Here is a 25,353-nt window from a genome sequence, read left to right on the forward strand (position 1 = left end):
AGGTCATCAGCTGTAATCTGATGGTTTGCTCTAGCGCAGGCCGAAATATTTTACGCTACCTTGAAGACCTAAATAGGGAAAAGCTGGGAGATAAATCTGTTTAATCGATCAATCCATCCATCAGTAATTGGGGTTGTTTTGTTTAATTTCCCCACAACTGGAAACCTGGCCAGCTGCTGTTTCTGCATCACATATGGGAGGGAAGAGCCACCATGTGTTGTGCTATGAGGAATCCAAAGGAACGGAAAAGCCCAACCTCACCTCCATATACCACAGTCACGCATCCTATTAGGCAAATGGAGCCATTGCCCCAGTCATTCGGGGGGGGGGGGGCAGGAGAGGGCAAAATTTGTGGCCCTCCAGATGTTTTGACCTACAACTCCTATCCTCCCTCATCACTGGCTGTGCTGATGGGAGCTGTAGGCCAAAACATCTATAGGCCTTCCTCAACCTGGCATTCTCCAGACGTGCCGCACTACAACTCCCATGCTGGTTGGGGATACAGGAGTCATGGTCCAACACATCTGGAGTGCAGGTTGGGGAAGGAGGCTGCTCTAGAGGGCCACATGTAGACCAACCCGCTCTAGAGAAATGTCAACAAAGCTTTCCCAGTCTTGTTACGCACAAGGAAACTGAGGCCAGGCTTTTCCCAAAGATCTCAGAGTGAGTCTGCAGTATAGTCACAGCTGAATTCTAGAGTCCCAACTCCCAACTGTGGTTATACTAGCCACAGGGCCAGTCTGCGGCACCTCCTTTCCTCATGCCGTTCCCCCCCCCACACACACACACACACCATTCCCATGAGTCATCCCTGTTGTCCTCACTCACACTCCAGATTACCCATAAAGAGATAGAGCCAGGAGATGAGGAAGACCAGCGTCACCGTGGCCAGTAGCAGCTTCGCCTTCCCACGCCAAGGGCACAGCATGGTGGTGGCAAACGTCACGTGGGCAGGCCTAGCCTCACCGGAGCCAGCATTCTACACCCTGCAAGAGAAAATAAAAGGCCTTCAGAGATACCACGTTGCTTGGGTATCTGCTCCTCTCTCACGAAGCTCCCTCTGGCCACAGGGGCCTCACTCACCCTCCAAATGGCCATAGAGCTGGTGGGGCGCCTTACTTCAAGCTGGGATTGGATAGGTGGACCCCAGGACTGATAATGGCATTCATGTCCACCACTGGCAACCTGATGATCTCACTTGTGAAACCCATCATCTCTGGGCCCCACCAGCCAGGCAGTAGCTGAAAAAGCAGCAAGGATCATCCCCCTCCTCTCAGTTCCCTCAGCTTGGTTGTAGATTATTTCCTACTAGAACGCCCACTCCACAAGCAAAATCCTGATGAAATCTCAGCTGGGCTTCCCATTCTGTTCAAAGAGCATGCAGTCCTCCTAAAAGCACCCTGGTCACCCAAGTTTGATCCTGCACAGGAGGCAACATTGCAAAGGGACACGTGGGAGATGACGATTCCATTTTATTAACAGATTGCTAAACCATCTGTTTAGAGGATGCCCCCAATCTGTTTAGAGGACAAGAAAACACCCTCCACACACAGGAGAGAAAGTTGGCAATACCATACACTTGCCAATTTCCTAGTGCCATGCCCACCTTCATGAAAAGCCCATGGCTGCTTCTCAAGATATCCAGAGGGCAACGAGATAGATCCTCCAAGCTCACAGCCTTCATCAGCTAAAACAACACTCCTTCACTCAGCAAAGCCAAACCACAAATACTTTCTGCCAGAGAGGGACTTGCAGCCCCATGTATGAGTAACAGCAAGTGTGGGAGTCACTGGATACAGTGTTTAGTTTGGAGATACAGGAGACAGACAATCAAGTCCTTACTCAGCCACAAAGTTCAGTGAACACGCTTGGAAAAAAACATTCTCTCTCAAGCTTAATTCATAGAATTGTGGCAAGCACAAATTATGCTAGAATTCAAAAACTGAAAAGCGCTATAGAAGTGATGGAACTAATAATCAAGTTTATAATGAGCACTTTAACTGGTACCACTGTATGTTATTCCAGCCTCCCAGCTGATCCAAAAAAAATCTTTTTATTGCTTCTTTTTAAAAATTTGAACAACAACGTCAATGTGGCCATGACTTTGGACCTGTTTTCAGCATCAGGGTTCAGCTCTGTCATGTGTTAAAATAAAAGGTGGAGTCGGGGGGGTGGGTAAAATGCTGCAAGAATGCACAGGATATCTACCCCCTGCGCACCCACTCGATCTCATCAAACTAGGGCTAGGGGTTCCCAGAAAGGAAGATACAAACTGCTGTATGAAGCAAAGGCCAAAAACTGAGAAATGACTGCCCTTCTGAAAAAGACATGCCCTGTGCCATCAGATTGGGGCATATTTTTATATTTTAATACATTTATTTTTTCGGTCTAAACACGCATAGGATTGCGCCCTTAGTGACTTCAATGTTGTCTTGATTCTTTATTGCTGACTATTACATTTTTAGAGTACTGTCGTTTTATTCTGATTTGTTGTACAACAACATGGACTCCCCAGAATGGACTCCCCAGAACTGTGATGCAGATGAAAGGAAACTCAAAATCAAGAGAGCACAGAGTTCATATCAGCCTTTGCTCCACAGCTTGAATCAACTGGGGGAGGGGGAGCAGGGAGAGAGACAGTGATGGTACTTGAATGGCTGGATCTGTGCAAACAAAAATGGCCTAGGCTGCTTTCATGCCAAATGTGCCGCAGTGTAGACCTGAAACTTGCAGTCTTCACTGACTTGGTTGTACTTCCTTCTTCAGACAAGTGCTGACCCGTAACTGAGCCAAGGGATGGGCTGTAGCTCAGTGGTAGAGCCCCTGCTTTGCACGCAGAAGGTCCTAGGTTCCCCGGTATCTCCAGGTAGGCCAGGAAAAACCTCTGCCTGAAACCCCGGAGAGCCACTGTTGCTAATCAGTGCTGACAATACTGGGCTAGATGGGCCTATGGTCTGATTCAGTGTAAGGCAGCTTCCTGTGTTCCTATGACATCTGTTCCTCAGCCTGGCACAACTCCTGCTGAAAAAGAATCAACACAGCTTCTGCAAGGCAAGTCCTGTCTCACTAACCTTTTAGAATTCTTTGAGAGTTTCAATAAACATGTAGGCAGGGGTGATCCGGTAGACATTGTTTACTTGGACTTCCAAAAGGCTTTTGACAAAGTCCCTCACCAAAGACTTCGGAGCAAACTTAGCAGTCATGGAATAAGAGAACAGGCCCTCTTATGGATCAGTGACTGGTTAAAGAATAGAAAGCAGAGAGTAGGAATAAATGGTAAATTCTCCCAATGGAGGGAAGTACATAGTGGGGTCCCACAGGGATCTGTATTAGGATCAATGGTTTTCAACCTGTTCATAAACTATCTGGAATTAGGAGTGAGTAGTGAAGTGGCCAAGTTTGCTGACAATACCGAATTCTTTAGGGTGATTAAAACAAAAAGGGATTGTGAAGAGCTCCGAAAGGATTTCTCCAAACTGGGAGAATGGGCATCCAAATGGCAAACGCGGTTCAATGTAAGCAAGTGTAAAGTGATGCATGTTGGGGCAAAAAATCCCAACTTCAAATACAGCCTGATGGGATCTCAGCTAGTGGTGACTGACCAGAAAAGAGATCTTGGGGTTGTGGTAGACAGCTCAATGAAGATGTCAACCCAGTGTGCAGCCGGTGTAAAAAAGGCAGACTCCAGGCTAGGCATAATTAGAGAAGGACTTGAGAATAAAACTGCCAATATCATATTGCCCCTATACAAATATATGGTGCAGCCACAATTGGAATACTGTGCCCAGTTCTGGTCACCAAACCTAGAAAAAGATATTGTAGAGCTGGAAAAAGTGCAGAAAAGGGCAACTAAAATGATCAAGGGGCTGGAGCATCGCCCCTATGAGAGGTTACAACAGCTGGGATTGTTTACCTTGGAAAAAAGGAGGGTAAGGAGAGACATGATAGAGGTCTACAAAATTATGCACAGTGTGGAGAATGTGGGTAGGGTTTTTCTCCCTCTCGCATAATACTAGAACCTGGGGTCATCCCATGAAGCTGATTGGTGGGAGATTCAGGACAGATTAAAGGAAGTACTTCTTCACACAGCGCATAGTTAAACTATGGAATTCACTACCACAGGAAGCAGTGATGGTCACCAATTTGGATGGCTTTAGAAGGGGGTTGGAGAAATTCCTGGAGGAAAAGGCTATCAATGGCTACTAGTCCTGATGGCTATGTGCTACCTCCAGTACCAGAGGCAGGGAGCCTATGTACACCAATTGCTGGGGAACATGGGTGGGCAGGTGCTGTTGCGCCCATGCCCTGCTTGTGGGTTCCCAGTTGACAGCTGGTTGGCCACTGTGTGAACAGAATGCTGGACTAGATGGATCCAGCATGGCTCTTCTTATGTTCTTATCTGATGTGCTGGCATCTGTTTAGTGTTAGCAGGGAGACTGGCACTGGGTCAAGCCATGCTCCACTGTTCCCAATTGGAGTGAACTTCTTCTTCTACTTCCTGCCACATTACAGACAATGTACAGTCTTTGATGCTTGCAACTCAACTGCAGGCATTCCGGAATCAGCAGCTTCCTTTGGTTACGTGAGGCAGGTTATGTATATACCTCAGCTGCTATGTTAGGCAATCTGCAGAATCCATACATAGAAGCCATATTTAGACTTACTTCAATGTATTACCATATTTAAGTTTTCTAAAACAAAACTAACATGTAAGAGAATGCAAAACAAGATGGGGAAAATAAGAGAAAATAATAGGGTGATGGTTAGAAAGCAGGCAGGGCATTTTAATTTGTTTGAGCTTCATGTTTGATTTTTATCTCTGCCGTGTGATTTTATGTTGCTTTTATATAATTTGATGTTAATTTGCAATTTTATTTTATGTACTTTAACTGTTTTTTAATTCCTTGACCATGCAAGCCACCATGATAATTAGATGAAGGGTGGAAATATAGATACCTCAATAAAAAAATATTTTATGGAAAGCAGAGAAGGTTCATCCCTGGCTGGTTAGGACCTCACGGTTCCTGTACACAACCCCAACTTTGCTGCTGAATCTGGCCCTCTGAAAATGCAATGTATGATCCAGCCAAGTTAAAAAGAACCAAAATATCCCCCACCAAATACTGTAAACTTAACTCACAGCTCTCTAATTAAAAAGCATCTTTATCAATTAAACTTTGCTTCCACTGATTAACTGAAGCATTAGATGTTCTATCAATCAAGCCTACAGCCCAGGTCCATAGCATCTGTTCATTCTGTGAGGGGTTTACTCAGGCCTGGGATGGAGAGCCTGCAACCCCACAGGCCCCATGCAGCCCTCAGTCTAATTTCATGTGGGGTGGGAGAGAGCGAGAGAGTGCTATACAATCTTGCAATGCTGCAACGTCCACCCATGTTTGTCTCTGGCTGTACGCACCATTAGTAGATTGACTTTTCATGTGGGTCAACAGCACTTCACAGGGAAAAAGGTTCCCCACCCCTGACTTGGCAGTCTCATCACCATGCAAGTGGCATTAAAAGTGAAACATGAGGTCAACAAGGCCATAGCAGCAGAGCAGAAGGGATGCAGGACTATTCCATCGGCTCTTCTGAAAGAGGCCAGCTACCTTTGGCTCTCCCTTAATTGTGACCTAGCAGGAAACATTCCATCAGGCTACCTAAAACTGTTTCCATCCCAGCTAGTCATTATAGGAACTGTAACTTTAAGAACTGATGCCCAAGTTTGTTCTTTTCATCCTCCTTCCTCTTCCCTTTTTCCAAGCCTTTTTAGCTGAAGAACAGGTTAAAAATACTTTAAATAAACAATTGATCACTGTGATGCAAGGCGAGGCAATTGCCTCAGGTGGAGGATTTGGAATGGCAGAGTGGGATACAGACAATTCTTCTCACAAGCCCCATTGAAATAAGCTCCATATCAAATGGGGCTTCCAAAGGGAAACATTCTGGTGGATTGTTCCCCAAATTAATTTGTGGAAAAGGAGGCCACTAGTAAAAACATCACGGGGAGACCAGATGCTGTGGACCTAGGCCACAGGTTTTAATTTGGAGATTGTCTAAAGCTGGGGTGGGCAACTGGTGGCCCTCCAGATGTTTGAGCCTACAACTCACATCATCCCTCACCACTGGCTATGCTGGCTAGGGCTGGTGAAAGTTGTAGGCCAAAACATCTGGAGGGCCACAAGTTGCCCAACCCTAGTCTAAAGCTTTACTGAGCTAATAGGAGCCCATTTTAATTGATGAGGCAACATTTTAATTAGTGGGACTGGGTACAATCTTTTTAGGCTATTTTGGTTCTGATGTGCTACTGTAACAACAAATGAAAATATTAGAGATCACTATCAGTTCCAATAATGACTAACAAGCTGTAAGGAAGTGTAAGGTAATTTGTCATCTAATAATTACCTTACATTTCCGTCATTGTCTCATTAAGGTCCCTAGACTGAGGTTTTGGTAATATGCAAGTTTATTTAAATTGATTTATCAACTGTTCACCTGCCCTTTGACCAATCAACTAAACCTTATTTAAGTCAGTCAACAGCCCAGAGGTTGTGCCCATAACCTCTGGATATAAATAGGTAATATCTGTGGAATTAAGCATATGCAGTCATTCAAAAATAAGAATGAGGGTGTATGTGGGGAAAGATATTATGTCAGAAATGGCCAAAAGAAACGGCAACATAGCAATTCAGCAATCTAGACTTGGAGGCAACTTTTCCCATGCCCATTAAGTGGCTGCATCAGAGCCCTTTCTTCAGTGACTGTACTGGAGGTACAGATTTTTCACATGAAAAATCATGTGGTTTTTCCAGCTTAACATCCCACTGCTCACAAGACTAATCCTTAAGCCTTCCAGTCTCCCGTGTGCCTGCTGCATTCCTCAGAGACCCATGAGGCAATTACCAACCAGGCAGAGGCTCCAATTCAGCTGAAGGGTCACTGGCTAAACCAAGCAGAAAACTCACTCATGACTTCTGCTCCCTGGTCTTATTCATTTCCCTGCTCACCAGAGTGTGGTGGCACTGCCCACCCCATTAACACTGTGACCCGGGTTGCACAACACACCAGGCTCACTGTGGGTTATTTATCCACAATGAGCCACAGCATGTGCCAGGCACCATTTTGAATATGCAATCCCCAATCAGTTTGTTGTAGAGTTATGCGAGGGTTGTTTAACCCTCGCATAACCCCTGATAGCCAGGTTCTGATGACACACCATCAGGGGTTGCATATTCAAAATGGCGCCGGCACACACTCTGGCTTATTGTGGGTTAAATAACCCATAGTGAGCCTGGCATGTCGTGTGAACCAGGTCTGTGTCCCCACAAAGGAAAAAGCAACCTCGGAAAGGAGGTAATGGAGGCATTTGCATGGACAGGGAGGGGAGAGGACTGGAGAGGCCAGCTTATGCTGTATTCTGAGGCCTCCCCAGCCTCCTTCCCTCCCACTCCACAACGCCTCTGCTAGATGGGCAAAAAAGGCTGTCTAGCTGAAATGCAGAGCAAGAGGCATGGCATAGGTGATAATCACCTGTGCTGCACATCCCACTCTGTACTGCATACTCGTAAACCTCCGAGTTCAGAGGCTTACAAGTATCGAGGGCAGGTCACATAGGATTGCACCCTTTTGCTGCTTTGCCTGTCACGGAAGACGATGAGACTAGGTGGGTGGGAAGCAGGGATACCAGGACTCTGCAAAAGAAGCCGGCTGGCACCTGCGATCGATGGTCTGTTTTAAGGGGAGAAGAAGGAGAAGTTGCTACTTCAGAATGAAAAGCTAAACCTCCCTAAAGTTTTTACAGAGCCAACTCCAAGCAACTGCAGATCCTTGGCAGAATACATTCTTCTTTGAGGAAAAACCCTCAGCTGTTCTTGTAAGGAACATGAAAATGCACTTCCAGGCAATATGTGGAGACCACAGAAGAAGATGTGTGTGCTGAGCAGAAGTCTCTCCCATAAACAATAATTCCCTCGCTCCGCCCAACATATTTTATTGTGGTATACACTCTTTGAGGGTCATTTGGTTCACCTGAACAGGACTGGAGGCCCTTTTCTGTTCAACATCACTCACCTGGATTTGTTGACCAGGTTATGTTTTCCTAACACCTCAACCCCCAGCATGGTGGAGATATCACCCACACTACCCATCATCGTATCAGAGCTGGTTGCATTTTGGGAAAGCCTGGGCTTTCTCGGCATTTTGTCAGGGGTTCCTCAGTGAAAGATCAATAATAATGGACAAATCTCTCTGAAAGACAGGAGTGCCCACCACAACACATCTTCTCCTGCAACATGCAGACATAGTCAAGTGTGGGCCCTGAATGTAAGCAGTTTGCAACCCACCATAATAAGCTGTAATTTTAAAAAACCTCCTGCCTTGCCCTGCATGTTCCCTATTTTGTCCCCCTATGCAACTTAGGTGGGTAATCCCACCCATCTGTTTATGTAAGACCATTACCCATCCCAAACCCTTTGGACAGGGTGGGCTACAGATTTAAAATAAATATAAAAAAAGAAAGAATAGTTAACGATAAGGCTGGTCACTCTAATTATTTATGTATTTATTTACAATTTTTATATACCGCTTCACATCAAAGATTTCGGGTGCGTCTTTTGAAAAAGAGATTCTGCCTTTAAAATAAGACCTGAGAGTCTGTCTGCAAGTAAGTGTACCAGTTATTTGATTGTGTAACCACATCCACATACCATCAATGATAACTATGCTAAAGCACGTTTATACTACAGCTGAAGGAATGCAACAAACCAGTATGAGTAATTCCAATTTGTTTCTGACTGTAAACTCACAGGATCAGGGTGAACCTTTCCAGCCTCACTAGTTTACACAGCATGTTCTGTCTTCCAAGGCAAATGGGAGGTGCCTCCCATATCTCCACCTCATGCAGCAAATATTAATTCCACATTGCATGGGGAGCACAAATTGGTAATGTTGAGGTACCCAGAAGACCAGATTCCCAGGATAGTTATGGCCATGCTGGTGAAGTCCCTCTGTTCTAATCCCACAACTCTGGTTCAGCAGAAAAGCAATGCCAATTGCTCTCTGTGCTAGATGCCCACAGCCTTGATCTGCCCTGCAGCCTAATACCCTAGATAAGAGCAGCAAAGAGCATTCAGATCTTGCCTTGTCTCCCTCACCAGTCCTTCAGTGCACAGGGATTCCTTGCAAAAGAGTTGTCTTGTTCAAGATTGCACCATATCCAGAAGGCTGCCAGCGTGCACATCAAATGAACATTAATGGGACATGCATCCATTTACTTTGCTGAACAAAGCCCACAGATTAAGGTTCCTTTTCTTTACAACATGAACATCTTGGAATGGGAGGGCAGAGAACCCCCATCTCTGCACTGTCCCCATGGTGGGGCTGTTTACATGCCTAAGCATGAAAGGTAAATGGAAATGCAAACACTTAGGAAAAGGAGTTTCAACAACCAGTGCAAAATCACCGATGTGGTCACATTTATCCAACCATGTAACTCCTGGACAAGTGATGGGGCCCTGGATCCATGCTTGAGTTCTGCATAACAGCTGGTGGCTACACAGCAGCCTCCCCCTTTAGTCATCTGACTACAGAGGCCTGGATCACCAAACTTCTCTTCCATTCAGAGCCCTTGAGTCTACTGATGTGCAGAACTTTGCCTGAGCCTCCAGCAGGAGGGGAAGGGGGGGAGGGAGGGGGAGAGAGAGAGGAGAGAAAACATGGTGTATGGTTTGCAGGCAAGGGAACCACTTCCAACATTCTTTGTCATGATGCCTCAATAAGGAACATGCGAGCTGCTGCTCAAACAAAGAATGAAGCCCAAACAAAGAATGAAGCCCGTCACACAGCAGGTGATCCATTCTCTGGGACAACTGCAACCCTCCCCTGTAGTAGTCCCCCTTGCAATGCTCAGATGCAGAGGCTACTGATGCTCCCACATCCCACATGAAAAACAACCATGAGGAGCAGTTCAGAGAGGCTGCCTGGATCTAGGTCAGGCCACACTTGTGCCATCCTGGTTTTCCCCACCAAGTCTAGAGTAGCGGCAAGTGCCGGGGAGACTCCCCTCTCTCGAGGCCCCATGAGCAGGTGAAATCCTGCTTTCTTAATCTTTCCAGTAAAATCACTGTGCCAGCTAGATGCAAAGGGTCTGACAGCAACACCTGTTAAGAGCTATGAGAAGACTCACAGACCACATCTTTTACCCTGTCTACATCATCAAATCTAAACTGAGAGAAAATGGCATTAGGGATAATTGTATTTTCTTGGCGGCACTACTTTGCACCAAAGAATTACTGGGTCATCACATAAATGTGACCGGGAAAAATATTTCTAATTTCTAGGAAGGGCTGTAGCTCAGTGGTAGAGCATCTGCTTTGCACGGAGAAAGTCCCAGGTTTGATCCCCGGCATCTCCAGGTAGGGCTGGAAAACCTCCTGTCTCAAATCCTGGAGAGCCACTGGCAGGCAGTGTCCACAATACGGAAGTAGATGGACTGACTGTCTGACTCAGCATAAGGTAGTTTCCTATGTACCACCATCATGCCTTTTGGGACAGTTTTTCCAAAGTCCCAGGTCCGACTGTCAGAATTTTATTTAGAGTATTTTTCCCCACTCTTCAGAAGAAAGGCACCCAGAGAAGCTTACATAATATCCTCACAACAATCTAAAAGACTCCGGAAAAGGGGAAAGGAGGGAAGAGAACAAACAAACCCAGACACCCAGTTCTTAAAGTTACAAAGTTCTTATAACAAAGAGTCTTGCAGCACCTGAAGGCTAACACATTTATTCTGGCACCAGCTTTTGCGGACGCTGTCCGCTTCATCAGATGCATCTGATGTGTCCATGAAAGCTTGTGCCAGAATAAATGTGCAGGCCTTTCCGGTGCAGCAAGACTCTTTGTTGTTTTTGCTGCAACAGGGCTACCCCTCTGGAAAAACTTCATAGTGACTCGCTTGAATGAAAACAGCTCGGGAGAGGAGGAGCCAAATGGAGCTGGTCTCTCCTGGGTAGCCAAATGTTAAAGTCCCCAGGAGGCTTATAGTCCTGCGGGCGGGTCCCCTCTGTTCGGTCCCGTTCAAAAAGCCCCAACTTTGATTTAGGAAAGCGAAGAATGCCATTTGCTGCCTCTGCCCACAACAGCAAGAGGCTGCCAGTAGGTCGCCCCCCAAAGCCATGTGGCTACGTGTCCTTCACGGGCTGGTAAACAGCTGTTCAAATAGGGACAAGGTATGCCCTGGGATCTGAGCATTAATTCCTTGGCTTCGAACTTAAGACCAAGGAAGAGTGAAAGAAAGTCGCGATCGCCCTAGAGCCGAGTCAACCCTTGACCGCAGCAGTGTCCCTGGGCTGGCCATAAAGGTGCACTTGCAGCCAGAGAGCCCCCTCGTCCCTGGGCAAGCCCCGCCCCCGCCAAACGTGGTTCTGACTGTGCCCTCCGGGTCCACCGGGCAATGCCCTCCATACCACTGAGATCCGGACGACAGAACAGCAAACAAGCACGCCTCTGCAACCCCTACGCGGTGGGGGAAACTTGGGCGGGACGAGCCGAGGCCACGCAGTCTCCCCATCTGGCTGGCCAGCCGGCCTCCCCCCACGGCTGCAGAGCAGACCAGGTGGCTTTACCTGCCTTCTGCCGTCTCGCCGCCCCACACTCCGCGAGCTGTCTGCGCTCCCCCGGCACTTAGACCCCCCCCCCGTTGGGTTCCATCAGCCCCTTTTCTCTTGTGTATTTTCCGCAGCCGAGCCCTCCGCCTCCCCCTCCGGAATAACAACAAAGCGACCCTCACTCACCCACACATGAAAAGGTGAAGCGCGCTGAGCCAGAGCAGAGCCGGCCAGTCGGTCCGAAGGGAATCCGCCCGCTCGGCCCCCCGGCGCAGCCCGCCCTCCCCCGCTCCCTTGACTCGGCTCCCCGACCCTGCGCCCCCCGTAAGTTCACGCAAGAGCGGCCCCCCCGTCGGAGCGCTGCACGGTCCCTGGCCGAAGGCTGGGGCGCCACGAGAGCTTGGGACGAGGCACTGCCTACGTGAGAAGCGGGACGCGGCGGGGGCGGCCGAAGCGCCCTAGGGGCGGGGAAGAGGCCATGGTGGCAATTTAATTAGGCGAGCACCGGATTTGACCCCTGGCGCAGGGCTCCTGGGAGCAGAGCCCTGAGGTGGGCTCCTCCTTAATGCACAATACACCCCCCCCCCCGGCCGTCATCGGAAAGAAAAGAGAGCCTTTACCATCAGCCCCTCCTCCTGTCTGATTGGAGACGAGCTCGACCCTCGGAGTTATTTCATTGTACTACAGAGACTTACGCTGGGGATCCGATCCCCCTCCTAAGAAGACAGGTCTCCGACATGGTAAGGGTACCTACTCCAGACCATCCAGGTCCGTCTTCTGCCCTTTATAATTAAGCATATACCCTGCTGTATTCAGTGGTGCAGCGAGGTAATTTTAGGCTCTGGACTGGTGCCGCCCGCCTTAGAGGGCCATCTGCATTTACTTCAGTTGTAAAGCGCGCAACTAACATTCCCCCCCCCCCATGTTTTACAATTTCCTCCTACATTTCCGATAGGTTAGAACAGCAACAAAACAGTTTGCCAACCCTGTTTTTTTAAAAAATACTCTGAGTATGTGCAGCTTTGCATTTTAATCTCACTTAAATCACAGCACCATCATGACTACAGGAATGCAATGGCGTTTGCTTCCGCACCTGCCGCGTTCTGGGTGGTTACTTAGGGGCCCCAAAGTCCAGCCGTAGTTGCGCCACTTCTTGTACTCACAATTACGGTGATTCGTACACCAATCGTATGCATCATTTATTCAAAAGTAAGCTCCACCCAGTTCAGCGGGACTTACACTTTTGAGTGAACGAGCGTGACTGGCTGGTGGAGCGTGCTCACGACGCGCACCAGAGAGTGAGCTCGTGTGCATGCTAGCGGCCGTGCAAACGAGGGCAACGAGGAGATCGCTCAAGTCTGCCACAACACGGGGTTGCTGCTGAGCCTTCCCCAAAGCCACCAGGGAGGCCGAGATCACCCCTCCCTGCCCTCCTAGAAAATAAAAAGGTCTGGAGGCGCCCAGGAGGATACGGAGGAAAGCCGAGCGACTAAAGATGGCAGCACATTATGGATCTACGTCTCCAGCCGGGAGGGCTACACACAGCAACGCGGCGCGGGTGCCGGAGGAGCGGGAGCGCTAGGATGGCGGGCCGGCGACGAGCCTGCTGGAATGCCAGCTATGTGGAGGCTGCCTGTACCTGCAGCTGCTCCCCTGCTCCTGGCCCCGAGGCGCCGAGAGGGAGTCCCTCCAGGATCCACGAAGAAGCTAGCACTGTCCGCACACAATATGGGATGGGGGGGTGGAACGGGCGGCGAGAAAAACCAGCCCCCTCTCTTCCCGCCCCGGCAAAGCAAGTGTAGACCCGCCTGCTCAGAGCGCTCCCAAGATGCCCCTGCGGGCTCGGCTGGGCCTGTGCAGGCGCGACGGGACGCAGCAATGCCTCCCCCGAGGCGGCCCTTTATTTCGGCTCCAAAACTGCAACGACGTAGACAGGCAGGCCTTGGGAGTTTCAGTTCGTTCGCGATGCACCTCTAACGGCTCTAAGGGCGTGTTCGTGGTATAGAATTCCTTCCCAAGTGCTTCCCTGCAAAACCACCACGGGACTTGAACCACCTAAGGACGCTCCCTTCCGCCATTTCACCTGGGAGTATTGTTTCCCTCATGAACTTGAGCACGCTGCGGGAGAGAGCGGAGGACGGAGCGGCCTGGCGTGCTATGGTCCATGGGGTCACGAAGAGTCGGACACGACTGAGCAACAACAACAACGTTGTTTCCCTCATTGAGCACAGTGGAACTTCGGCCTGTTCTACCCGTGCAGTAAAATAAGATGGTACAAACTCAGCTGCTGCCTGATTGCGCTTTTGTTTTACAGTACAGCTAAAGCACTATTATGATAGTCCCACCACAAAAAACGGTCTCGAAGCGACTGATGCCCACAGTACAGAAAGCCATGATTAATATAACAGGAAGAAGAGGAAAAAATCAGTATAAACCATAAGCACCACAATAATTTATTTTATTTATTTACTGTATTTTTATCCCGCTTCTCAGCCAAAAAAGGCTCCTGGAGCGGCTTACAATCAATGAGCAAAGAAGACAGTCCCTGCCCGCAGGCCTACAATCTAAAAATAATACAAATAAAAATGGTAAAATATAAACTAAAAACAAAATGTTCATCCTCAAATACACAAAATCTCCCCCTGCTCATAGCCTAGAATGAACGTCACAAAAGCAACCTGCAACGACTGGGCCATAACTAATGTCCAAATGCCTGGGGAAAAGCACCAGATGAGCTTCTTTGGGGAGAGCTACAAACACAGGGCTACAGCAGAAAACGCCCTTTCCCGTACAGACTCTTCCAGAGCTGCTTTTGGAGGTGGCACACAGAAGGGCCTCTGAAGGTGACCTCAGGGACCAAGAGAAAGAGGAGGGGACAGAAGGGATCAGTTAAAGAGGGCCTGAGGTTCTCCAGCCCTGCACCTTCAGTCCTAGGAAATCCTTCAGCCTTAAGAAAATATTCTCACAGTATAACTGGCTCCTTTTGTTTTTCCTGGCTGTGCTCTACCCTCTCTCCTCTCTCAGCACCTTCTTGCTTGCCTTAGACAAACATTGGCAGCAGCAAGATGAGGGGTTTCCTATTATAATGGCATTCTTTGTTACCAACTCACCATTAGAAGGATGTAGATAAGACCATTCACAGCAAGTTATTGTTTTGCTGCCCTATAGCTAACGGCGTCTCACTTTATGTGTTTTATATATCCTTGTGGAATACAGCCAAGGAGGACAGGCAGTTTTCTGATTTAACTTTTTAAGAACTCCATCTCCATTTGTCCTTAACTATTGTCATACTTAAGATTATACAAAGCCCCTTCCAACTCTATGATCAGTACAGCGCGGATGAGGAATGTGTGGCCCTGCAGATGTTGTTGGACCACAACTCCCATCAACCCTAGCCAGCATAGCCCATAGTGAGGGATGATAGGAACTGCAGTCCAACAACTTCTGCAGTCCAACATGTTTCCCACCCCTGATTAAGAGGTTAGGTGGTCAGCGGTAGGCAACAGGTGCTGGAATAATCATGCTCTCTCAAAGAAATCGCAGGGGCCTTTAATGCCCCCATCTGTCTTCCTTTCACCTACAGTTTGATCCTATGCAGAATTAGCATACCTAAGCTCCTTCAGCCCGTGGGTTCAGGTGTGCCTAACTCTTCATTGGACTGGGCTACTACTAAGTGCGCACATTCTGGTTCAATTTCCTTTAACACTAGTACTTGTATTCCACAGACCAAACCAAATGCAGGCATTTAGTAGCCTTCTCTGTGAGGAGGAATGGTAGCACAAATCACAATCCTATACTACAGGGATGGGCAATGTGTGGCCCTCCAGATGTTGGACTGCAGCTCCCATATCCCTCACTAAACTATGCTAGGAGGGCTGATGGGAGTTGCAGTCCAGCAACATCTGGAGGGCCACATGTTCCCCACCACTACCCTAAATCCTGCAGGACAACATTGTCAAGAAAGCCATCTTAGTTCTTCATTTATGGACTAGCAGGGTCAGGGTGCATATGCCAGGCCTCAGTTCGTATAGCTGCATTTACCAAAAATTTGATTATCGCTTATTCATGGGGGGGGGGGTGACTTTGATCGGATAACCTCCCTTGTGGACTGTGGGAATGCTGTGGATATAATATACCTCGACTTCAGCAAAGCTTTCGACAAAGTTCCCCATGATATCCTGATGAGCAAACTAGCTCAAAGTGGGCTAGATGAAACAACGCTCAAGTGGATCCACAGTTAGCTACAGAATCAGACACAAAGAGTGCATATCAATGGGATCTTCTCAAACTGGGGAGAGGTAATGAGTGGAGTACCGCAGGGCTCAGTCCTGGGCCCAGTGCTCTTCAACATTTTTATTAATGACTTGGAGGAGGAGGTGCAGAGAATGCCTATCAAGTTTGCAGATGACACAAAACTGGTGGGATAGCTAATACCATGGAAGACAGAAACAGAATTCAAAGTGATCTTGATAGACTGGAGTGCTGGGCAGAAAACAACAGAATGGAATTTAACAGGGATAAATGTCAAGTTCTGCACCTAGGAAAAAGAAACCAAATGCACAGTTACAAGGTGGGGGGATACTTGGCTCAACAATACTACAAGCGAGAAGGATCTTGGAATTGTTGTAGATCACAAGCTGCATATGAGCCAACAATGTGATGTGGCTGCAAAAAAGGCAAATGCTATTTTTGGCTGCATTAATAGAAGTATAGCTTCCAAATCCAGGGAAGTACTAGTTCCCCTCTACTCAGCACTGATTAGGCCTCATCTGGAGTACTGTGTCCAGTTCTGGGCACCACACTTTAAGAAGGATGTAGACAAACTGGAGAGGGTTTAGAGGAGGGCAACGAAGATGATCAGGGGACTGGAAACAAAACTGTATGAGGAGAGACTGAAAGAACTGGGTATGTTCAGCCTTGATAAGAGAAGACTGAGGGGAGATACGATAGCGCTCTTCAAGTACTTGAAAGGTTGTCACAGAGAGGAAGGCCAGGATCTCTTCTCCATCATCCCAGAGTGCAGGACATGGAATAATGGGCTCAAGTTACAGGAAGCCAGATTCCAGCTGAACATCCGGAAAAACTTCCTGACTGTTAGAGCAATATGACTGTTAGAGCAATTCCCTAGGGAAGTGGTGGGCTCTTCCATACTGGAGGTATTCAAGGCAAGGCTGGACAGCCATCTGTCAGGGATGCTCTGATTTGGATTCCTGCATTGAGCAGGGGGTTGGACTCGATGGTCTTGTAGGCCCCTTCCAACCATACTATTCGATGATTCTATGTTATTTTTGCAGTTCAAGTCTATGTCACGAAATGTGGGAAATAGGTTCTTAAGTGCCATTAGCTCATCTTCCTTTCGCTTATCATTTACCTCTGTACATTTTGTCTCTTTCTCTATATTTGTGACATGACCTTAATTTTCAGGGGGTCTGTGTTTTTATTACTCTGTAAAGTGCCATCTATAAAACCCACTCTCTGTTTGGAGTATTTAACTCCTATACTTTTTCTTAGGTTAAAATAGCAGAACTATTCCTATCAATACCTACAGGTGCCAGGTCCTCACCCAGAGATAGTGCTTGCAGGCAGGCATCACCGTTCCCTGTGCAGTTGCTCTCCAGTCCCTTCACCTCATTGCCTCCCTCCACCCCACACCCCCTGCATAAGAGAGCTGGTCAAGTGACCAGTAGATAAATCAGGACAGGGGACACTTAAAAGCTGTGCTAGATCAGACCAAGGTGCATCTAGTCCAACATTCCGTTCACACAGTGGCCAACCAGCTGTCAACCGGGAACCCACAAGCAGGGCATGAGCGCAACAGCACCTTCTCACCCATGTTCCCCAGCAACTGGTGTACATAGGCTCACTGCCTCTGGTACTGGAGGTGGCACATAGCCATCAGGACTAGTAGCCATTGATAGCCTTCTCCAGGAATTTGTCCAGTCCCCTTTTAAAGCCATCTAAATTGGTAGCCATCACTACATCTTGCAGTAGTGAATTCCATAGTTTAACTATGTGCTGTGTGAAGACTCCTTCCTTTTATCTGTCCTAACACAGCAGCTGCTCACTCTTTTAGTGCCTTGGAGCTCTTAAAGACACAGGCATCATTTCTACTCTTAGAACCTGGCAACCTTAGTGATATCTAAAGCATCTCAGCAGGCTTTATTACACGTCTTCTGTTGACCTCACACAAGATAAAGACGTTCAAATAAAAAAAAATTCAATCAAAGTATGGTGGCCATGTGTCCTACTTTACAGAGGATAGAACTCTATGTGAAGGGCTGTCAGAGGATAGTCCTCTATCTGAAGGGCTGTCAAGTCCAAGTACAGTTTAAAGATAAAGAACCATCAGAGGGGAGGGAGTGCTGAGCCCCTGAAGTTGCCCAATAACAGCACCTGGACAGCAGACTGGGCAGGCACACAGGTCACCTCCATGAGCCTTTCTTACAATGGTGAAATCTATTGTATTTCTGTTTTAAATCACATCAGTTCTAAATTTGCATCTGTACATACAAATTAGCATAAGTAAATCTGTGTCCTCTTGTCCTCTCTTTTGGTGATGCATTTCCTCTTTTTTGGTGATGCCTAAGTAGCCACCCTAAATGGAGGAAAGGCACAGATTTATGCATAAATTTCAGGACACATGGATTGTCTAGATTTCGGCCATGAAACCTAGAAAACAGATATTTATTTTTTTAATAATAATCTAGATTTGGACCATGTTGGCCCTAAATAAGTTCTCCAAGGAAAGGAGACGTAGACTGTAGCTCTTGATCAGGATGCCCATTTCCTATGCTGCCAGAATCCCTGCCCTGCTCAGCCCCCCACACACATGCACCCTGCATCCCCATAGGATAGGATTGACAGATTTATCCTTAGCTGGGCTCCTAGACCAGCACTTTTGGCATATGGGCAAGTTTGGCAGGTGTAGCCTCTCCCTTCCCATTATTTTGCAGCTCTGTAATGGGGGTAAAGTTCAACAAGGGTAGTTTCTCCCATTTCAGTACTCTTGAAGAATGAAAGGAATGACCAGGACTGGTATTTTGTAAGCCTACCTGCAGCCTGTATTCTTGCCTTACTTTTACTGACACACTCCCCAAAGAGTCTCTGACATAGACCCTCCTCCACACATAGCTCCTTGGCTCCTTCCACTGTATTCAGCTCTTCAGCGTACTCGCTCCATCATCATTCCTCTTGCCTTCAAGGGGTGGGGGTACACCTAGTATATTTATGCAGATGGCCTCAAATAGCTCACCTTAATATGGAGAAGGACAGAGGCTAATCATCCAGTGCCCTGCAATTACACATATACACAGCACCAGCAGCATTCGAAAATGCCACTCAGGATGGGAATTATGCTCATATTTAGAACAGTGGCTTGATGGACACAAGCAATTGTATTAAACAACCAGAACTGGTGGCTGTGAAATATCAAAATATAATACAGGGAAATCACCTTGGAATGCAAGCTGCCCACAATGTCCCAAATTACAGAGTTACAGCTGACAACATGAGACAAAGATGGATAACAGCCACAGTTGGCGTTCACATATTTGCATGTGCACTGGCACAAATACACAATGCAGTCAATGTCAGCCACCCACCCAGTGTCAACTTTGGACACAGTTATTTATGGCGCTGTAGTATCCTAGCAATACACAAGTCTCCTCTTTGGTCTAAAGAGAAGCAACCACACTAAAAATAGGGCAAGAAGAAAAGTGGTTAACACTATCTGTACCGCATAGCTCTCTAGTACTTTCCACACAAAGAGCGTTGGCTCTTTCACAGACAGTGGCTGACATGTGCATTATGTATACGGGTGGATCCTACAAGCTAACTCAGAACAGCCTCAATCAAGGTGAGCAGAGAGACCAGAGGAGAGGACTCTGCAAATCTTGTATTCTGCTGGGCGGAGGGTAGCGAGTTGGAGCAAAAAGCAGAAGTGTTCAGTACAGACTAGGTTGCAGCAGCTGTTACAAATTTTAGTCTTCAAAATTTCTGAACCAGATTCTGTACACAGGTGGTTATCCATGAGATCCATAGCACTACCAGCCCTTTTCTATGGACTTATCCCATGGTGCTATTGTAACAAAGTGTACTGCAGTACATCAAGGAAGATGGTTAACGTAGTACTTGAGGGATCAGGCAGCTTAATCCTGCTAGATTTTGGCACCAAAAATTCCCCTAAAGAGTAATAGAGACCCACAATAACATTACTAGTAGTAGCCAGGACAAAATGATATAATGGAATATTTTAAACAATGAAAGCTGGGTTTATCTGCATCTGTATTTCTACTGCATCTCTTTCCGAAACATCTGTAGCTCTGAAGAACTATTAATATCACATCTGCTGCTGGCAGCAAGATATTGCAAAAGACTGGATGAAGAGTGACCACAAGACAAGCACACAAGACAAATGGTACTGTGGCAAGTATTACAGCTGTGACACTAAAAACCTTTTAAAAGAATACTCTGAAGTCTGCAGTGTCCAACTACCATCTTTAGTATTCAAAAGAGAAGAGCACATAGATTATAAAGGGTTAGTCAGACATAGATTGATTTTTTAAATGAAATATTACATTAAGCAATTAATTGCTTATTTGTTTATACACTTAATCATGGATGGATGATTATTTAAAAATAGTTGTAAGCCTTCTTGAGGACTTTCGTCAAAGAAGAATATAAATTAAATGTATTAGTAAGAATAATAAGAATAGGACAGATAAGACACAATGACAGTTAGCTCACAGATGAGCTAAAACAGGCTACTTCAGATTCATGGATAAAAAAAGTTCCAGATTTGCACAAACTTCCTCACTTATACACATTATTCTCAGCGTAATACTTGAGTTTTTACAGAAGCTCATAGTTTTCTTGTGAGAGGGAGGGGTTGGCAATTAATAACTGTAGTGTTACAATGATATGTGCAAGTTAAAGAACTATATTTCAAATGGCTTTTAATTGGTATTTTATCTGACATGCTGGTGATTTATTGCTGTGGGTTGTGAAAGTTGTTTTGTGTTGGCTGCATCATATTTTAAAGTACAGTTGTTTGTCCTTGGCCTTTTGGAATTTTAAATCTTTAGTATAATGTTACATTATTGTATGTCTAAATTATTGTTCACTGCCTTGAGAGGACCTTGTCCAGAAAGCTGGACTAAAAATATTTCCAACAAACAGAAAGAACCCAAAGAAGCTGCTGCTTCACACTGCAAATGTTTGCATTCTCTACCTTCACATTTCTAGTTATATCGTCTGAGCCATGAGCCTGGCTAGAGGGTGTAGGAGAGATGATTCTCGTGTATCTTCACATTGCATATACCATATTCCACATGCATCAAATTGCAAGTTTTTGTAGTACAACGGGATGCAACTCTGAGTACATGTTACATGTAACACCCAAAGTCCAGAAAAAGTATGCCAGGCAGAAACTCTTTCCGTTTGTCTCAGCTTGTCCTTGAGGCAGAGGGCAGCATCAAGAGCTCAGCAGTGCCTGTTGCTAAAAACAGTCTCCATAGACACTCACAGGGGCATGTTGCTGCATGGGGACTGGGAAGGATGGATAAAGAGGTAGGGAAATTAATAGCAGAAAGCAAAGAAGATCATAAATCCAAATGACGTGATGATGGAATCAGAAATCACAACTGAGTGGCCCATGCATTTTACGGCCTGCTGAGCTGATTTATGCAAGACCGGGCTGCCTAACCCAGAAGTTGCTGTGAAACAAATGAGGAAACGAACCCATTGTGAAAGGATCCTTTCCTTCCATACGATTTGAAAGGAAAACCCCTCTATAAAAAAGCTGTTAAGAGAAAATGCTGTGGTGCCTCTTTATAGCGACTCAGTGCTCCAAAGTCTGGAAAGTATTTCCAAAGTGGGAAATATCAGGTCTGTATCTATATCCATTTCACGTGATGATTAAGGCTGCAGTCCAATACAAATTTACCTGGGAGGAAGCGCCATTAAACACAATGGGCCGGTTTGCATGGCACAAGGGTGGTTAATAAGCCACAGTGGCTTTTGACCACCCCTGTGCGTGCCAGTTGACATTCACCCAGGAACCCTAGAACAGGCCATGGGTTCTGGGTGGTTTGTTAACCACCCCAGCCACCCGCTCTTACCAGGTTTGAACATCATGACAAGCTGCACCCGGCGAGGGTAACTAGGTAAAATGGGGGGCATGCAACTGACACATGCAGGGGTGCTTAACAAGCAAGCATGGCTTATTAAACACCCTTGTGTCACGCAAATTAAAAAGAGAGTGGACAAGCCACATTTAAAATATATTTTCGTATTTTCTTAATGCTCCTTAGCTGAGGATTCAAAAAACAAAGTCTGCCACTAAAAAACCCTCCTTTAATGCTGGCTGGCTGGCCTCCCCTCCCCCAGGCAGAATATAAAGAAGCTTGAGATGAAAGGTGGAAGGAGGGGCTAGAGGAGAAGGGGGTAACATTTTAGTCAAACAGGAGTAAGGTCAGCATGCACTCCCATCCGCAGAGTTTCTTGGTTTATGCAGTAGCAGAGCTCCTAATTGTCTTCTATGATAACAGCTCTTTTGCACTTCTGCTGAGGTGAATGTCTGCTGCACAGAAAGCACTTGTTCAGTCCTCTTAGGGCACGATCCTATGGCTGCTAGTCAGTGGCTACATGGCCACAGGATTGGTTGGTTCCCTGAGAACTGACCTCCACCCCCCTCCCACGCTGCCTTGTTGGCAGCGTGGCTCAGCCCCACGCTCTGCGCTCAGAAGAGTAGCACGGAGTGGGGAAAGCATTCCTGGGGATGAGCCAGGGTGGGGAAATCGGAAGTGCCAGTACGACACTTCCTACGTGTTGTCCAGCCGCCCCTCCCCATGATCCAAAGTCCCGCAGCTAGACAACCAAAATTGGCTGTCTAGCCGCAAAAGCAGGGCAATGGGAGCTCGGAAGAGATCCGCTCCTCACCACTCCTCCAGCCCTGCAGTGGATAGGCAGTTGTCCCCGGGGTCAGAGGTGTCCCTCGGTCCCCATAGGATTGCTCTCTTACCTAGCTAAGTGGTGAGGCTGAAGGAGGGGGGAATTATCTTGTTGCTGAGTGTTCTGTATAATAGGCAGGAGCCATCAGAACTCTGTGCCTGGCTAGTTAACTTGCTGATAGGACCTGAGGGCTTTCCTGGTACAGGCAATGAGGAATACACACTCAAATGAACACTCTCAAATGAAGTAGCACACTCAAATGAAGTAATAAAAATAGTGGCAATTCAAAATCCATTAGGGACTTTACAATGTGTTGCCTTTTCCTCCATTAGTAAAAAGAGTACTCTGCATTTCTAGCTCCAGCAAGGAATAATTATAATAGTCTGTAACTCAAGACAACTGTTTTGCTTTAGCCCCCAGGGTCAGTATCAGAGTATCACTCAGCAGTTTTCACATGCAACTGTTCACTAGGACATTACAGAAAACCCAGGCTGAACCTTTCAAAAGCCCATGCTGTGTCTCCACCCCTCACGCCGGTCCCAGGCATTGCCTTCCCAGAGGAAAGGATTTTGCCACCAATTTTAACCACTCCCGTACCCCTTCAGCTCTTGTGAGAGAATAGGGGGATCAGAATGCCTTCTATACCTTTCTCTCTCCCCAGCTCAACCCCACTCTTAGGTCCCTTTCTTCCTGCGGTTCCTTTTGTTTCAAAGTTCAATAAACAGGAAGAAAGGGGAAAGGGTCTTGACAAATCCCATCAAGGCTCAGGAAAAAGCCAGAGTGCCTCCAGTTGACATGCCAGGCCCTGCACTAATGAGAGGTAAGGCCGAAGCACCTAAGGAGAATAGACAACAGAAACTCTAAGGAAAGGGCTTGGAGAAGGAAATTATTAATGCTGAATGGTGTAGACAGTTGCACATATCAGGGCCTCCCACACCTAAAAGGGACAGTACCAAATCCTTCCCAGTTCTCTTGCTAGCTTGACCAAGACTTCCACATCTTGCATCCCAAGAGAGGCAGCCAAAGGCCAACAGCTGCATCCAGCTGAGATTGGAATTTGCAGCTGAAAGGCTTTTGTGCCATGGATGCCCCATTACAATAGCCAGGCAAACACACAGGAGGGTCAGAGTTAACTATTTGATCACCACTGCCTGGGGGAAAGAAAAGAAAGATCTTGTAGTTAACATTTCTTTCCAAATGGTACCTGCTATCAGTCATACAATCTGGTTTTTTTGACCAGGGGTGCTCTGCCTGATTTGCAGTAGATTGGTAAGGGTTTTGGACTCCCAATAGCTTAAAAATAGCAAGTAAAATCGTAAGATTTTTTTTTAAAAAAAATCTGCCATGATTGTTCTTATGCTAATGTTTTATCTCTTTGCCTCCGTTTGCCTTCCTCAACAAACTGTGGCAAATTCTTAAAGAGATGGGAGTACCAGACCACCTTACCTGTCTCCTGAGAAACCTGTACGAGGGTCAAGAAGCAACAGTAAGAACCAGACATGGAACAACCAATTGGTTCAAAATTGGGAAAGGAGTACAACAAGGCTGTGTATTGTCGCCCTGCTTATTTAATTTATATGCAGAGTACATCATGAGAAACGCCAGGTTGGATGAATCACAGGTCAGAATTAAGATTGCCGGGAGAATTATCAACAACCTCAGATACGCAGACGTTACCACCCTAATGGCAGAAAGTGAAGAGGATCTAAAGAGCCTAAAGATAAAAAGGATCTAAAGGTGAAGAGGATCTAAAGAGCCTAAAGATGAAAAAGATCTAAAAATGAAAAGGATCTAAAGATGTTTTGGCCTACAACTCCCATCAGCCCTAGCCAGCACAGCAAATGGTGAGGAATCATGGGAGTTGTAGGCTAAAACATTTGAAGGGCCACAAGTTCTCACCACCCCCTTTTTTGGGTCATAGACACATTTGGCAATTTGAGATGTGGTCTTGGGCACCACCACAAAATGGCTGCCATGGGAGGCATAGCAAAGGACAAATAACCCTTTTTATTATTATTTTAATGAATCTTTTATTGTGAATGTTTACAAAATGAAACAAACTGAAAACAAACCTAAGAAAAATGAAATAAAAATAAAAATACAACAACAATTCAAATTCCTCAGTTTCTAACATTACAATATTCGAGAAAAAGAAAGCGAGGGAAAAAAGGCTAGACATAAACTTCAGTAAAAGCAGATCAAATATCCTCATATAAATCCATTTGCAAGTTACGCCTATATACCACTCTTTCAAATGTTGTTAAGTCTTCAGTCCACAGAGTTATAGGTGGTGTGATTTTATCTTTCCAATATCCTAGTATCAGTCTTTCAGTAACCAAAAGGGTGTGAAAAATCCATTTACCCTGACTATGTGTTACGTCCCAAGAAGCAGGAAAATAATTTAAGAGAACATTTACATCCGTAAATATTAAAGAGCTTTCCAATACAAAATTTATCCATACAATAACTTCCTCCCAAAAGGAAGTTGGGCATTTCCAAAACATATGACTAAAAGAATCATTGTCTGCATTACACCTCCAACAATTAGCTGAATTTGACAAGCGTTTACTAAAAAGACGTTGTGGCATCCAACAGACCTGAAAGAAAAGCTTTGGCTGAATAAGGCGTAACCGAAGATCCATTGAAATGTCCGATACAGATGCCAAAACGGCAGTCCATTGATTAAGCAAAACAGGACATTCCAATTCCCTGTTCCATTCCTGGTGTAAACCACTTGTGTCATATTTATTCATTGATAATAAATGTTTATAAACATGAATTGTAGGTCGATACATCTGGTCAGCTT

The 25,353-nt window shown here is 46.3% G+C and overlaps 1 protein-coding gene across 6 annotated transcripts in view; it reads right to left on the reverse strand.

Annotated features, from left to right (window-relative positions):
• LARGE2 (LARGE xylosyl- and glucuronyltransferase 2) overlaps positions 1–25,353 on the reverse strand; it is an 88,671-nt gene that overhangs the window by 38,880 nt on the left and 24,438 nt on the right. For 4 of the 6 annotated variants that reach the window (XM_084850542.1, XM_084850532.1, XM_084850550.1 and 1 more), the window contains exon 2: positions 841–986. In XM_084850542.1, coding sequence (XP_084706668.1) covers positions 841–928 — 88 coding nt within the window. In that variant the 5' untranslated portion in view covers positions 929–986. Of the gene's footprint in view, positions 1–828; positions 987–13,236; positions 13,369–25,353 lie in introns of those variants that run through there. The other 2 variants (XR_014790281.1, XM_084850514.1) reach the window with 2 other exon arrangements.

Source organism: Heloderma suspectum, chromosome 1 (assembly GCF_057233095.1).
Source record: "Heloderma suspectum isolate Gila_16-S chromosome 1, 16-S_ref, whole genome shotgun sequence".
In the NCBI taxonomy this organism is placed as follows: Eukaryota; Metazoa; Chordata; class Lepidosauria; order Squamata; family Helodermatidae; genus Heloderma; species Heloderma suspectum.